The 15,797-nt window shown below is 35.1% G+C and overlaps 1 protein-coding gene across 1 annotated transcript; it reads left to right on the top strand.

Annotated features, from left to right (window-relative positions):
• Positions 1–5,263: 5,263 nt before the first annotated feature.
• LOC142335997 (uncharacterized) lies at positions 5,264–14,170 on the top strand. Its single transcript, XM_075384437.1, has 4 exons — positions 5,264–7,085; positions 11,296–12,873; positions 13,415–13,687; positions 13,928–14,170. The coding sequence occupies exons 1-4, from the start codon at positions 6,840–6,842 to the stop codon at positions 14,153–14,155; spliced, it is 2,325 nt and encodes a 774-aa protein (XP_075240552.1). The 5' UTR covers positions 5,264–6,839; the 3' UTR covers positions 14,156–14,170.
• Positions 14,171–15,797: the final 1,627 nt, after the last annotated feature.

Here is a 15,797-nt window from a genome sequence, read left to right as displayed (position 1 = left end):
AAGACTGCGAGAATATATTATCTTCATTTGCGTCTCCTTTGATCATCATAACATCTTTTTGTTAATCGACTGTCACAAATTGGCAGCAAAAAGAACCACAAAAATGAAAAGTATCTAAATTTCGCAAAATTCTTCTGAAACAAGTTGTCTAAGCCCTGAAGACATCAGTCAAAACAAAACGTTTAAACAACAAAGAATTTATTGTTTGATTCAACAAAACAATAAAAAGAACTCTAAATAATGCGAAGTTATGCTACATTGTAAAATGATACAACATTGTAAAATACGAAAAAAACGCAAACCAGAACAAAAGGGATAAGTTGTAGATTACTATTACTCTATTTTTTTTAGAAATTTTATTCGGAAGTCAAAACCATTAGTTATTTACTGATACAGTTATTGTAGTTAACTTGTTTATCTATAATTGGCCGATGAGACCTTTAATTACACAATATTTGGCACATGACAACAAAAATTAACAACAAATAAAGGGCAAAAATAGAAATCTCTACCAATTTCTGCAAGAGAACGGTATCACAGCTCCTCAAACCATATGTTATGAAAACAAAAATTATGTTCAGTTTCAAATGTTGTAAAGCTTTTTTCCGTTAGATTGTTAAATAATATGACAATTTACAAAAGAAACTAAAACAACAGCAAAAATGGGCAATTATGCACAAAAATCAAAAACTTTTGTATGAAAACTCGTAGTACCAAAAGAAAGAAAACCTTCTGTTAAAAACAATCGGCCTCAATTTTAGTTTGTATTCTATATGGAAGAAAGGTTGACCTGTACTTACTGAGAATAAGCAAGATGTTGACTAAAATTATATAAAAAATTGACAAATTCAAAAAATCACAAAAATTTTCTTAAAACAAATACATTAAATAACAATAGGTAACAACCGAATGAATAGAACAGGTTAACTTGCACCTCTTGAGGAAGAAATTTAGACCTCTGAGTGGTTAAACTTAAAAATCAGACTGCCAAATGAATAACAATTAAAGGCAAGAATTCAGTTAAATTTTTACTAAAACTCTTCCTCAGAGCCATAAAAACCCTTTAATTCTCTGAATTCAAGCTGTATCTACATTTGGCCTCAAAATCACTTAAATTGGAGCTGTCAATATTTGAGCCGTGAGTAAAGAATATTGTCAGTAATTAACATTAAAAAAAAAAAACAAAATATTTTGAAAAAAGGCAGCATCAAAATAAAAACCAAAAAGTCTCTGATTCTAAGAGTCCATGATATTATCGAACCTCTCCTTGATTGTTTCTCGCGCCAAACAAATTGATCAAGTATTCCAAGTAATTACGAATTAGACCAATTGTTGAGTGGAATTCTTCAAATATTGAAAAAAAATGCATTTTGTTTAATTATCGAGTTAAATCTGCAAAAAATGGCAAAGTTTTAATTCCAGAAGACTTTCATACGGCGTCGAATTGCAACTAGCGCTTTTTTAGAGATTAGGGAGTCCGTGTTATGGTTTCTAGGTCACTAAGTCTGGCAAGTTCTTACAAAGTGGACCAAAAAAGCCTTTTTTGTGCTATTTTTGATGAAAAAAGTTGGAATTTTGAAAATTTCATCCAAAATTTTAGCCAAAAAAACTTCAATCAAACAATTCAGTAACGCTCTTCTGTCTCTGACGGTAACAACAAAACTCTGCCGTTAACAATTTTAACTTTTTTTGAATTATATTAGCGAAATTGTGCCAAATTTTAGCAAAAATTACTGAAAATGTGAACAAAAACAGTCGAATGTTCACAAAACTTTAAAACTCGATAACTTCCTGTAAAACACGAAAATCGAAAAAAATCTTTTTAATTCCTTATTCTACGCTGGACGGGCTTTTTAATGATACCACTCACAATTCTCTACGATGAATGTATCGGTCGGCCAAAATTGACTGAACAAAAAAAACCCAGTTGAGTATATAGTTCCTCCCCACTAAAGTGGGGGTCGGAACAATAATAAAAAACTTTTTCTTTTGCAGCTTATTGAAACTTTCAATCTAATCTCCGCCCTTTTTTATGCCCACATAACAATGTATGTTTTGTTATAAACGCACCTTAGTACGTAAAAATAGAACTTGCGCTTTGGGGGGAGGGGGGTTAAAGTTATATGCTCACTAACTGAGGGGGATATTGCTGTTGTCTTCGGACCGGTTTGACTTCTCAAGTGATTTTTTTCTCATGTTCTTTGCTACTCTGGCTATCTGTGATTTTGTGAGTTGCAATTTGTTGTCTGTAACACTCTGACTTGTATTACGCCGCAAAACGTACAATTTTGTTATTTTTGGATCATTTTGGGTGCAACAGTGACAATACCTGGTCTCATTTTCCCACGTTTCGTTAGTTTGTAAAAATGAAAAGTTGATACGTTCACGGTGAAGAATAGTGGCGGACATTCGTCTCTCATTTCCATGCAAAATTTACTTAATTTCACAATTAAATAATGAATTTCTTTTAAAATTACTCAATAAATTTACTTGAGAGCCCCCGTGATCCGATTAGCTGTGAGGCTATTAATTGTCTTCTCCATTTGCAATTAATGCTGTGAGGAACTTTTCTGCATTTCATAACCAATTATGGTTTTGTTGATTTTCATCTAATTGACCCGTTTTTTATTGATTTGAAGTTTTTTACAATATTATTAGTGCTTCTGACCCTTTTTTATTTAATTTTTCGGTGGACCAATTTATGTCTAACCGTTTGTATTTTCAAGTGAATTTGGTCCCAATGATTTTGCTTGATCTAAATTGCTCATAATGAGAATTTAAAGCAGCTCAACTCAATTGGTTGCAATGAATAACTAAAAGTCAAATAAAAATGCATCCAAATTCGTTACTCTTTTCTCTTTAAATATTATTGTTATCAGCCAAAAATGCGTCGTAAAAACCTATGAAAAGAAGCGATATTGAAACGCAACGTCAAATGGATTGTGAGAAAATGCTGACGTTAAAAAATTGTCGCAGTGAATTGACTCCATCAGAGTGTGCGTTTTGCGGTATGATGTCTCTTTAGCCTGAGTCAATAATTTGTATGTTTTTCACCTCTAATGCGCTTCCATCTGTGATCTTTCTCTGCTGGCTAATGCGGACTGTTTCAAAAAAATGAACAAACTAAAGACCTGAAACCTAAAGAAAATGAAGCATATATAAATATATACGAAAATAAACAAAGTTTTTACAAAAAAAGAAAAACGGGTTAAGAAGTCATTAAATTCAAAAACATTTCATATGAATTTTCATTCTCTCGGGATATAAAACAGCAAAGGCCAACCGTGTACAAGGCTAGTGAGAGAGAAAGAAAAAGAAAAAACATTGAACCTTTTGCAATGCGTTAAAAGTGGCGTTCATTGAACCACGCAACTAAAACTTAAACTCTTAAACGGATACATTTCAAGAAAATCTAAAATTTTTGTAGCTAATGTAGCGTTTAAGTTATTAAAACCGCCGGCTATGAAATAAAATCTCAACTAAAAACTGCTTGAGAAAAGCAAATGTTTGTCAAAATGTTCCGTTCGTCAATATTTTTTGTACGCCAGAAAGAATAAAAGTAGACATTTGAATAGTACACTAGGAGTAAAAATATTAGGAAGTTTTTTCTTGTTTTTGTTTCACTTTTCAATCACGGAAAACTGGATTTTAAAATTTTACAATAAATATCTATGATGCTACCTCAAAAGCCAAAAAATATTGAAAATTGTGGCGCAGATAAAGCATTGTTCGATGTTAGGCGATCTTGAGGCATCAAAAAGATAGGAAAGCGAAGAACTCTTTTTGGCCTTAATTTTCCTTTCAACTGAGATGAACGAGTTTTTAAGGAATCCCATTCTTCTGTATCCGCAAGTAAAAGTTACTTTTTGAGTTAGTTGATTTGAAAAAACGTCTTGCAAAATCCCTATTAACCTTGTTAAATTTAATTGAAAAGTAAAAGGCAAGGATGAAAAATTTTGAGAATTTTAAACCTTTATATCTCGAGAAATGAAAATTGGAAATATCTTTTCAACAATCTTTTCAGTTTTTCATCGGGATTTCTTGATGATACCACTTCTGTATCTCTCCGCTGAAGATATCGATCTGCTAAAATTGGCTCAACAAAAGTAGGGCTGGTATAAAGTTCCTGACCCCCAAATAATTTTGTAGGATTAGCACAATAATATTTGTTGTACTCGAACAATTGACTTGGACTCTGGAATTGGATGAATAGCTATTTTTGTCAGCCGGACAGGAGTACTATAAAAATTACATATCAATGCTGAGTTTTTGACTTCGAAGGCTCGTGGTCAAAATACTCCTTCATTTAATCCGTCATATTTTCTAACCAATTTGTTAAACCTCAATATGTACCTTGTTAATTTGATTTTGAACGCCTTTTATATATAGAACGTTTCTTTTCTGAAATCATGCTGTATTTTTGCTATTTTGCTTTTGATGATAAACTTCTTTTCCATGCGTTTCCTCCAGAAATTGTTTTCATTAAAAAATAATTCCATGGGTTGATAAAAGAGTATTTAAGTTGCTTTTCCCTACTGAAAGTCAGCGAAGCGGAAGTTTTAGGCAGCCTTTTAAATTTTGCATAGTTGTTACATACATCTTAGCATTTAACGTGAACTCCTGTCTTTAGCCACATTCGAAACGGGAAATCTATTACTCTATATCGAATGAAAAATCTGCGTTTATTTCATTGTGTGCGATTATTATTCTTGCTAAGCTCACTTTCTAGCATAAAAGGGAGAAAACGGACAAAAGTGATGAACATTCGAGAGTAGAAGCTGTGTGTTGTTTGTTAACGGAGGGAAAAGTGTAGTTGGAAAAATTTGAATAATGAAATGTCTTTAAAACTGTTCCATATAGAACTCGTTCGCGGTGGATTTGTACGCTCTAGTTCTGTTTTTGTCCCAAAAAATCCAAACGTATGCGCTCTTTCCTTCTGTTTTTTTTCTATATCGTATCGTAATCGCAGCTATGCATACTCTACAAGAGTGGCATATCTTGTGTTTCTTAGCTCTCTCTCTCCTCCGTTTTTATACTATGTATTTTCTATACTTTCTTTCCGTCTTTATCATAGCTTCAATTCTTTCTTCAGTAGTAACACACGTTGATAACAACAAGCGGTGCATTGCTTCGTATCGTGGCTTTGGCCAGAAAGAGAGTAAAATGTGTTAGAGAAAGACAGAAAGAAATAAGAGAGAAATATCGTATCATACGTGTGTGATGTACGTTAATATGCTATATGTATGTTTCTTGTTAAATACGTAATATGCTCTTTATGTTTTCGGCATGCATCAGCCAAGCTCAGGCAATTGTTTCTTTCTTTCTTTTCCCTTTTCATTTTATTTTACAAAAATTCCTCTTTAGCCTGTCGCCTTCCTTGTCTCTTTGTTAGCAATAGTAGTAGTAGCAGCAGCAGTATTTCTAAATAATATCCCCCTTTTTTTCTTATTCTTTCTACTCAACCTTAGATTGCTCGCGAGCATTGCACCGCAACATTCGAATTGCAGTTGAATAATATATGTCACAAAATCTTTGCCTTTTTTCTTTCGATAGAGTTCAACCAACTTAACCTACCTCTACCTTCACCTAAATAGCTTAGCAAACTCTAAGGGATTTGCTGCCCTGTTATTTTCTTTGACCAGGGCTAAATTGTCCTGAATCATAGATATATTCAGAAATGCGTCGCTTGCTTACTTATTACTCCCCCTGTCCGCGGCCGGGGTGGGTGGCTTTGTTGCTTGCTTCGATTTCGAGATTTGAACGCGGCCGGCCGGCGCATAACTGACACTAACTAAACTAAATAGATAGATAGATGCTAAAAAGAACTAACTATTCTATTGAACTGTAGCTAGTAAATCAGTCACTCAGTGCGTGCGTGTATGTGTGTGTGTGCGAAAGAGTAAGAATTGCCAAAAAAGTCACGTAATATATGTTAAATGTATTTCATTTCAATTCATTTCGCATAGGCACGTATGCACTATTCAGTTTGCTTATGTACGCATAGATGTATGTTTGCTACTTTCTTTATGTCTTTAATTCATAGGAAGTAGCGAAAAATAAGCTCTAGCTTTCGTGCATTTCTTTCTTTCTAGCGCATTATTTCTTTTTGTGACTTTGTGGCGTTGGTTTGGTTGAGTGAGAGAGAAAAGTTGTTTTGAATTAATAAAATAGTCAACCATTTTGCCATTTTCGATTATTCCCAGTTTAAAGTCGCCAGCCACAAATCAATACTTGCATTCTATAATGCTCTCTATTTTTGATTCTATGTAAAACGTCTTGTATTTTATCACTTCCAAATACATATATACCTTTTTTGCCGTTCTTTTTTATATTCACCGAATTCCACAAATTGTGCAGCTTAATTTTCGAAATTACTTCCTAGTAAAATACGGCAAACATATTGCTGGTTTCTTTCTTTCATTTTTCCCTCTTATTTATTTACTACTCTTGCATCAACTTAATTGTAGAACAAAACGCATATCCATAATATTCGATAAGTTACTTTATTTAATGCCATCTTGCTCTTGTTTCAGTTTAGTTCGAATGTAACGTCACAATGCAACTTACTCCTATAGCTTCGCAGCCAACTAACTAACAAAAACAAACTGCAAAAATACAGCAATGCTTTTAATGCCTTCGAAATTGTAGCAAACAGCTAAATTACTCCAAATTATTACCATTATTACCATCGATTCAAATTCTATTCGAAATTTACACAAGTCATAAGCATTTTTGTCTCTTAACTTGGTATCGAATAAACGTGACTGCATTAATTAAAAATTAACAGCTAAAGCGATAGAAACGACAACGGTTGTTTTCTGCATACATACATCTTAGCTATGATGATGCTATCACCAGCCAAGGCGCTGCGTTATGGCAGTTTGTCAAACTCGGCAATCCAGCAGTCCTCCGATTCAGCAAGCGCTGGTTCGAAGCCTAGTGGGAGCACCTCTCCAGTGGCTGTAAATGTTAAGGCTCTGAGACGGAGTTTGGGTAACGGGTACACGTTGGATCTCACTGAGAGTATTCCGCATGTCGTCAAAGATGGTCACAAACTGGTCAGGAATTGTTCTACTGGTAAAACGGTAAGTTAATTGTTGTCTACTCATCTTAGTGACAGCTGAGCCTAAGCTGATAGCTAACCTCTATTTTAATTGTCTTGTTTTCCGAACCAGTTCTATGTAGTTTTTTACGCTTTGTTTCTGACAAGCGTAATGAAATCCGCGTTTAAAAATTTTGCGTACATCAGCAACGATTTTTATTCATCATTATATTTACCGTGATTTAAATTGTTACTGATACCTCGAGTGATTTTTTTACAATGCATCTTCAATTTTATTTTACAAAAATTTTATTTCGAGCATATCACGGATTGTCTGATGCTGATATAGTTTCTTGTTGGTATGTGGTTGTTTTACCGGGTCACTTTCATTTCCTGTTTAAACACGCACCAAGACTCAAACGAGAGATTTTGTTCCATAATCATGACCTTCTTTCTTGTTCCAACATTTCAAAAAAAGATGGCGGAATTGAGTTGCCAAATATTGAGTTCTGAAACATCCATTTTCGCCATTCTCTAAATCAATATACATTGGCTAAAATTTGGCAAATTGCCAAACTGTACACTGACAGAACAAGACGGCGCTTCGGAGACTGTGCGTAGAGCAGATTGTTCCAATATAATTCTCAAGTTTGTGAACAAATTTGCTCTTGTTCTGAGAGGAAAATCTCTCTTGATTTTCAGATTTGCGAATCTCAAATTAAAGCTATTTTTTAGGAGCAATCTTGATTTTAATTTGAAAACTGATATCTAATTTTGATATAATTTTAACAGATCTAAAACCGACTTTACTGTCAATTATTTCGCAATATAAAACAAATTTTCCGACCGTTAAAATTTCCCGAACAAGTGCGATCAGCTGCACAGAAAATTTATTTTAAACAAACACGGACAGTAATTTGCATAAACAATTTACAGCAGTCAGTTTAAACGCGAGCAGTAACAAACAAATAAGCGTCTGATCTGTTTTTCTAAATTTAAATTGTACTCTACCAGTTAATTCAGCACCACTCAGTGTAGCTCTAGATTCAGATGAAATTTTTTTTCAAGAAAATGTTACCGAATAGGAAATCGTTAACAATAAGAGCTGTTGAATTTGGTCCTTTTGACAACCCGCATTGAGGACAAATAGAAAACAACGTATTTAAAGAAATTTTGTAGCAAAAAATTCTCCAGCAGAAAATTGATTTATTATAACCAAAATTTGTCCTTATAACCTTTAAATCGATCTACATTTAAATCGATCTAATTGGCATCAAAATAATTGTTTTAAAATATCGTAAAGTGGTTTTAAATGGACTTTCTCGACCCCATAAATACTCGTAAATACTTTGTTTGACTAAACCTGTTTGTATTGTGGGAACAATGTTGGGCATCGAAAATAAGAAATAATTGGTAAAGGTTTTGTAAAGTTATAAATTTATTAAGATTTACAAGAAATTTCAGCTAAGTTTCAGGCTCCGAAGAGTTTCAGTTCGAGTTTTCCTTTTTCCCTGCCTTGCTCCTCAAGTCATAATGTCTTCAATCGTCGAATGCCTCATGGAGATCTCTGTTAACAAAAAAAGAACGAATTAAACAAAAAAGATATCTTTTGAAAAAGATTCTTTGAAATTTTTTGTTTAAGTAATTAATGATGAAGCAAAATGAAAAAACAAATAAATTTGTTGTATTTATACCTTTCATAGGGGGAAGAGTAGTCGGGAATACAACAACTTCTTTTGATAAAACCAAACTGAAAAATTTTTAAGACATTATTTGGTAACAAGATTTATTTTTAATTTAGCAATCTAACCGCTTATGAAGAACATCAGCAGACATCACTAATCGATCGGAAAAATAGCAAGCTCAGAACATGATCATTTATCAGTCACTGAAACTGTCGGCTTCTGAAACATAACCAAAGGAATTAATTATATTTTGTTAATTTGTAATCAATCAGTTAAATTGTGGATCAGAATAGAATGAACAGACCTTTAGACTGGAGGCTGGATGAAAGGAGAAAGGAGTGAAGATCTCAGAAAGTGTCGGCTTTTAAAACATAAATGAAGAAATTAATTATATTTTGTCATTATATAATCAATCAGTTAAATTGTGGATCAGAATAGAATGAACAGAACCTTACCTGTAAAAGCGTTGTCAACGGATGTACAAGTTTTGATAACCAGCGATAAGAATTTCTGACAATTTCAGCTAATTAAAGAAAATTTATCACTCAAAAATCCTTTCAATTAAATTATATGAAAATTTTGGTTGAATTATGTGTAAATGTACAGACCCTATTTTGCAGCAAACAAGTTTTAAGCGATTTATTTAGCGTAGAGATATAGTTTTCTCAATGTAGCTTAACTCTGATTGGTCATTTTTGAAAGAATTTATAATCCGGAAGGGCTCTCTAAATAAAAACAATTTAAAAGGATTTTGTTGGGTTTCAAGAAGAAAAGTAGAGTAACAAACAATTTTCTAAAACAATCGATTTAATTGCATTAAACTTAACACTACATCATTTTTCTAAAGAAAAAATGATGTAGTGTTAAGTTTAATGCAATTAAATCGATTGTTTTTTCCATGTTGTCAATGCGGGAAGGAATTTGTTTAAGTTTAATTTTAACTCTTTTTTCTAAATTCTGTACAATTAAAATTAATCAAACCCAAATTATTTGTTTCCATGTTTACGTGACAAATCGAAGAAATTATAAAATGAAAGTTTTTGAAATTTTAGTAATTGAACTACTGACGTTTTGTGCATCTTAATTAAATCTTGATGATAGATTCTGTAATTCGTTAATTCAATCAGTTTTCAGTCTAATAAGAAAATTATATGTCACATAGAACCCTTAGTTAACTTAAGGATTGTTTTTCGCTAGTATTTTGCGCATTTTTGCAAAAAAAGTCGTTTCCTAACTCAATGAAAAAGCTACGCTTTTTTCATATGCGTTTATGCGAATTACGTTTTTAATATTTTATTTTTGAAGGATGTCTTATCCTTTCCTCCAACTTTCTAATTATTCAGATTCCACCATTTAAACTAAAAGTTCAATCGTTTCTTTGTCCTTCGTGTCCATCGGTGTAAGAGTTGAGCAAGTCATTTAACACGGTGTTTGTTGTCATTGAATGTCAGTTCCTAACTAGCTTATTTAGGTTTAATTTAAGTGTTTTGTAAAGGAAATGCTGTAGTGAACTTAATGTTTCCGTTGCTGTAAAAGTTGCCTCCGAACTTGAAAGTCTGAAATTTTCGGTCATATACGCAATTTATGTCAAACGTTGATGTGTTAAGTTTTCAACCATGTTTTGCTGATGTCTAGATCTTCAGATACTTTCAATTTTTTCGTAAACTAGCAGCTTAATAAACAATGCAGTTTTTTTTTTATTTTTGAGGGTTTTTGAAATTAAGAATTGTTGTGGTTGACAGCTTTTATATAAGCAGTAGTTGTCTTTATGATCTTGAAAACTCGGGAGGAATTTACACAATTTTATTTAAATGGTATGAGCTTTTTCTATATTTACTGTTGTTGCACCTTTTTGAAATCAGGAAAAACACCATTTTTCACACCAATCAGGCTTTAGATCAAATTGAACCCCGTGAAAAAAATTCTTGATTTAGTTAACCAAAAGCAATTGCTTTCGTTTTTGTTTATACAAAAGATTCTTCGGTTGTCAGAATGTTTTGGCTTCTCGGTTTTCTTTCACATCATTTGGATCTCCAGTCTTGTTCTGACATGAGTATCAGTGAATCGGAATCATGATCTTGTGGTTTGAATGACTTCCTTTGAGTTGGCCAAATAGTGTAATGTTTTCTTTCTGAAGATATGGCTTACATCTGATAAGCAGGCAAGACGAATATTGGAACAGTGGTGAAGTAAGCCAAAGTTTGATAAAATTTTGAGTTATCCCTTTGCGACTGGATGCCACGATTTTCGAAGTACATCCGACATGTAATAAGTGGCATTTAACAGCACGAGTATAGAGATGGTTTAATTGGTATAATAGATACGCTGTAATACATAATTGATCTGTGATATTTTGCCGCTCAGGTTGTTACGTTTAACAGTTTAACAAGCGAGGGTGTGTGTGGTGGTTGGGTTGCATTGTAAGGCAATAAGAATGTTTTTTCATAGCTGTCTTTTCTCTATACCTTGTGATATTCTAACGGATAATTTGGACGATTTAACTGCCATAGTCTGTCATGTACAGGTAGACGCTATAAAATCTAATCAATTGGGAAAATTGTTTTTCAGGTATACTGGGTGTGTAGAAAACGCAAGTATGGCTGTCCGAAGTATGTACACACCGACTCCGCAGGAACCTTTATCAAGAAGGAGCTAGGAGAACATAATCACGAACCAAATCAGAATCCAGAGGTCACAACTACCACAACGGAAGCCAATAAGGACCAAAGCGGAACTAATGAGGGTCCGAGCCAGTCACAGAGTGAAAAAAGTGAAACTTCTGCTGATACCTCAAAGCCTGTTGGTAGTACCAACGGCAATTTGCAAAACAGGTTTAAACGAACGAAACAGAATACTGTGGGAGCAGCCAAAAGTGAAACCGAGTTGAACATTGACAGTGCAAACTTAGTAGTTTCGAACGTGCTTGCAAAATCATCAGAATCTATCATAAGTTCCATAGCTGCAAGTATGGCAGCCCGGTACGAGGACGAACAGCCGGGGTCTTCAGGGCTTGAATCCATAGACGGATCGTCAAGGAAGCGGAAAGCGGCCTTGAATGGTAATCAGAAACAGGGAGAGTTCAATTTGTCATCGTTACTGGGTCTGGACGCGGATGAGAGCTTCCTTGACGATGTTGAAATGGGCAATGATGACGATAATAATGACATGGTGCTAGATTTGTCAAACGCCAAAACCAAAGCTTATCACAACTCAAATCATCAGTATGCAAATTCCAATAACGATTCCTTCCTTAGCAATGCTGCTAGTGTAAATACTGTCCCTAACGTAACATTTCCGCATAAAAACTTTCAGCCAATTTTCCATAAGTTTACCAAGGCCGTCAAAGCGATCCAGTGTTTTGGGAGGAAATACAGACGCTTGGATCCGGCAACCAGTGAGGGCTTACTGTCTTGGAGATGCCAGCAGAAGTTCTGCCGATATACGTTGTACACAGATGAAGAAGTAACTCATATTCTGAAAAGTGGTGGCAAACATAATCATGAACTGGACGCAGCTGAAAAGGGAACACTTGCCAATGACGAGAATAGAGCTGCGTCAGTTGAGAGGAGTGTCGATACATCGCTGCCAAGTCAAGTCTCCGTCAGTTCCTTGTTGTCCCAAGCTCCCACCTTGGATCCAGTTCCCTCGAACGTCGAGCTTGCTGCGCAAATTCTGAAGTTTTCCAGCATGCAGCAATTTTCGGATATTGTTCAACAAAGTTTGTTGAATTTTTCAAATCTAGCGGGATCACTGCCGCTGCCAGAGGTCACTAACCTGAATCTCGAGAACATCGCTGGTGTTCAGGATCTGAACAAGGTTATGGCCAAAGTTGCAGCAAAGGATCAGCCGAATTCACCCGGTACAGGAGGTCCTGCGACTACATCGCGTGTCATTTTGAAACGGAAGCCACCTGCTGTTAAGCCTGACGAGACTGTTGTAAAAGCATCGCACGCTAAAACGGAACGAAATTCTTCCGGTGGAATTCTGGATTTCTCTCAATGCATGACTACCAACGGAGATGTGAGAGTGAGCGCTTCACATGCTGGTATTGAGGAGGATCAGAAGGAAGTTTCTCATTTGGTTTCATCCAGAAGTCGAACGGGCGACAAGTCTTCAGTACTGTTGTCACCGAATCTTGCTCCCAAGGTATGGCACATTTTACAATAACAATTTAACATTATATTGGGTGGTGATCAAGCTAGCCGAATTTTGAATAGAGGTCAAGGAATACGACAATTTTACATACGGACCTATTATAATTTGTCCATGGCGGACCGGTGGGCGCGCTTTCTGCGCGTCGCGGCTTTGCCGAGTTATCCTGGTTAATCCCGACAGGGGTTGAGACACATGACCATGGACAGCGGTACGCTGGGGCTGGCAATCACTCAATCCTGAAAATAGCCTGAGTTGCAAATACTATGCGTTATTTTGGTTGTAACGGTTAACATTTTCTTATTTCTGAATGATTACATACTTGTTATATAACATTCTTCTTTCTTGTTTGTCGGCTTACTTTATATTCGCTATTATATTGCTGTAATGCTCTAAATTATGAACATGTTGCATTTAGCTTAGTTTTTCATTCTGCGAAAGATGATTCGCTGACACGATTTAGGGGTAATTTAAAAGGTAAAACATCTAGATTTTGGGGTAATTAGGTTTCTTTTGAGATGTTTCTTCCTTTTAGAGTGCTGTAACGATGGTCAAGCAGCAAGTTCCTCATCAAGAGGAATCGGAAAGCGACGCTGAACAAGAGACTGAGATGGCAGATCCGGACTATGAGGCGGAACCAGATCTGGATGTGGATGAAGGGCCTTTGTGGAACACTGTTCCAACTCCGCTGCCGGAAATGCCAGATAGCATCAGGGATGAGTTCATACTCATCAACGCTCCTGATGGAAGGAATCATGTTCTGCAGGACGGGCATATATTCTCCAAGGATAAATGCTCATCCAAAAGCGTACGTAATTGGAATTGGTAATCCATATAACATTAGCTATTTTTTTGCAGCTCTAGTGAATGTCGAGCTCAAACTTAAGTTAGAATATTTTAATTTGTTATATGACTGAAGATGAAGTACCTTTTGGCCTGAAGCATTTTAAAATAGTACAATGTTGGCTACTTGCATGTGTTCGATATATTGTGAATTTTGATTTAAGAATTCAGCCTTGTACCATTGATAATTTGAGTTGCTTTTAAGGTATACTGGAGATGCAAGAAGAAGCTGTGCTTTGCCATTATGCACACTGACCTCGAGATGAAGACCATCACATTCAGGCGCGGTGAGCACAACCACTCTCCGGATCCCAAGATAGAGCAACGTGCGAGGAAAGGTCACTTTGCAAAGATGCCCAGGAAGCCACGAAGGAGGAGAGGTAACGGTGCCAATGCTCCCAGAAACAGATCACAAGCCGATTCTTTAGGTTAGTTGAAAGTCATCCCTTGCTCTCGACATTTTTCACCATATAGTAATCGACTTTCTCGCATTATAACCTCCAAATGTATTCTTGAAATTTTTCGAGGTAGCTAGACTTTCAGGCTCAGTATTTCTGTTCACCAAGAGGTGGTTGATAATATTTGACATGAATTCATTTATCTTTTTGGTGGAGTATGATGTGGAGTTTATGAACTTCTTTTTTTTTTGAAGTTAGATGTGGAGTTTATGAACTACACATTTGCGAACTTCTCAGATTTGTTCCAAAAGTTGTAAATAGTCAACACTCACCAGACTTTTGTAGTAATCTTTTTTGCTTTTAAACAATCCTGCGTAAGGGTAACCAGAGGTTCCGATCTGAAATTGTTAGAAGGGCCCATTGGAAAACGAAACATCAATAAAAATTCAATCCGGTATCGACGTGCCAAACTTCATAACAGATTGAGGACAATTGGAGTTTTTTCATCAGACTTGAAGTTGTCTTCTAGAAAGAAAACTCCTATATAGTCAATAGTTTTGAACTAACAAGGTTTATTTTTGAATAAATTCAGCCATCATAGATACTTGAAAATCAAAAATTTACTTCGACTGCAAAATGATGACTAGTCAATCTCAGGATCATCTTAACAGTAGTATTTTTTTTCCTTCGCTGGTCTTAGCCTTAATTTTTTCGGATGTCCATATCATTAGTTCAATTGTTGTTAGTTCAAGATGCACTGAATTTTAATATAAATGATGCTGGGTATATAATCGAATATCTATGTTGTGATTATTGTTAATTTGTAATTAGGGGCAGATTGAAATAGCAGATCCGAATGATCTCGTTATCTGTCCTCGCTTACTGTTGATCTGTATCTTCTTGTTAATTAGCTTTTTTCGATAAAATACACGCATTGAAGCCATGTTGATAGCATTGAAGCGACGTTTTGTTGGTCCCACTCGACTTAATTGGAAGTGTTTTGTGTATGGCTTTAAGAAGACTATTGGTGTAGCTTTTTCAAATCATTAACTAATTTAATTGTGGTAACTAAGTTACTACAATTATAGGAAGTGATGAATGTGAAAACATAAGAAAAGTTTGATTACTGAGAAAAATCTGAGAGCAGAGTAAAGAGAAGGTAGTTATTTTCTGTATGCTTTTGGTAGACCGAGAATTGTGGGTATGTACAATTTGAGTTAGTCGAAAGGTGAGATGCTTATTCCGAGTTGAGATTTTGTCGTTGTGATGCTGATTTTAGGTTTTATTAATAGCTATGAAAGCTATAAATGAGCCGAATTATATTGGCGTTCTTAATTTCCTGCCAAGCCTCAAAGTCCAACGATGATGGGGGGAGGGGGCATTTTTTTTCTAAATTGCTCTTAGATAATTAAATGTGGGGGTTGAGGTTTGTCCATACACCGCATGGGTACATATAATTTTTGGAATTATCTACCCAATTCATGATCCCTAAATATCACTCCAAATCAGTGCACTGTTCAAAATTCTTACATTTTGTAAAACCGTTTACAAATTTATATTTCTTCACGTTTTCTTCTGCGCTTTCTCCAACCAAAAGAGCAGTTTTAGCATGTCTACCTATATGCGGGTTTGTTGAGTTCGCTTTTCAAAAGTTTATTATTGCTGTTTCCAAGGTGA

The sequence above is a fragment of the Convolutriloba macropyga genome, chromosome 3 (genome assembly GCF_964194025.1).
Source record: "Convolutriloba macropyga chromosome 3, txConMacr16.3, whole genome shotgun sequence".
Taxonomy (NCBI): domain Eukaryota; kingdom Metazoa; phylum Xenacoelomorpha; order Acoela; family Convolutidae; genus Convolutriloba; species Convolutriloba macropyga.
The sequence above is the reverse complement of the archived record's forward strand: the minus strand, read 5'-3'. Positions and strand labels throughout refer to the sequence as shown.

What these genes read in the sequence shown, in the direction of transcription:
- LOC142335997 (XM_075384437.1), top strand. Translation starts at nt 6,840, where the DNA reads ATGATGATGCTATCACCAGCCAAGGCGCTGCGTTATGGCAGTTTGTCA. An exon ending in ATTGTTCTACTGGTAAAACG is followed by an intron (nt 7,086 to 11,295) that starts GTAAGTTAATTG and finishes ATTGTTTTTCAG; the next exon opens with GTATACTGGGTGTGTAGAAA. An exon ending in ATAAATGCTCATCCAAAAGC is followed by an intron (nt 13,688 to 13,927) that starts GTACGTAATTGG and finishes GTTGCTTTTAAG; the next exon opens with GTATACTGGAGATGCAAGAA.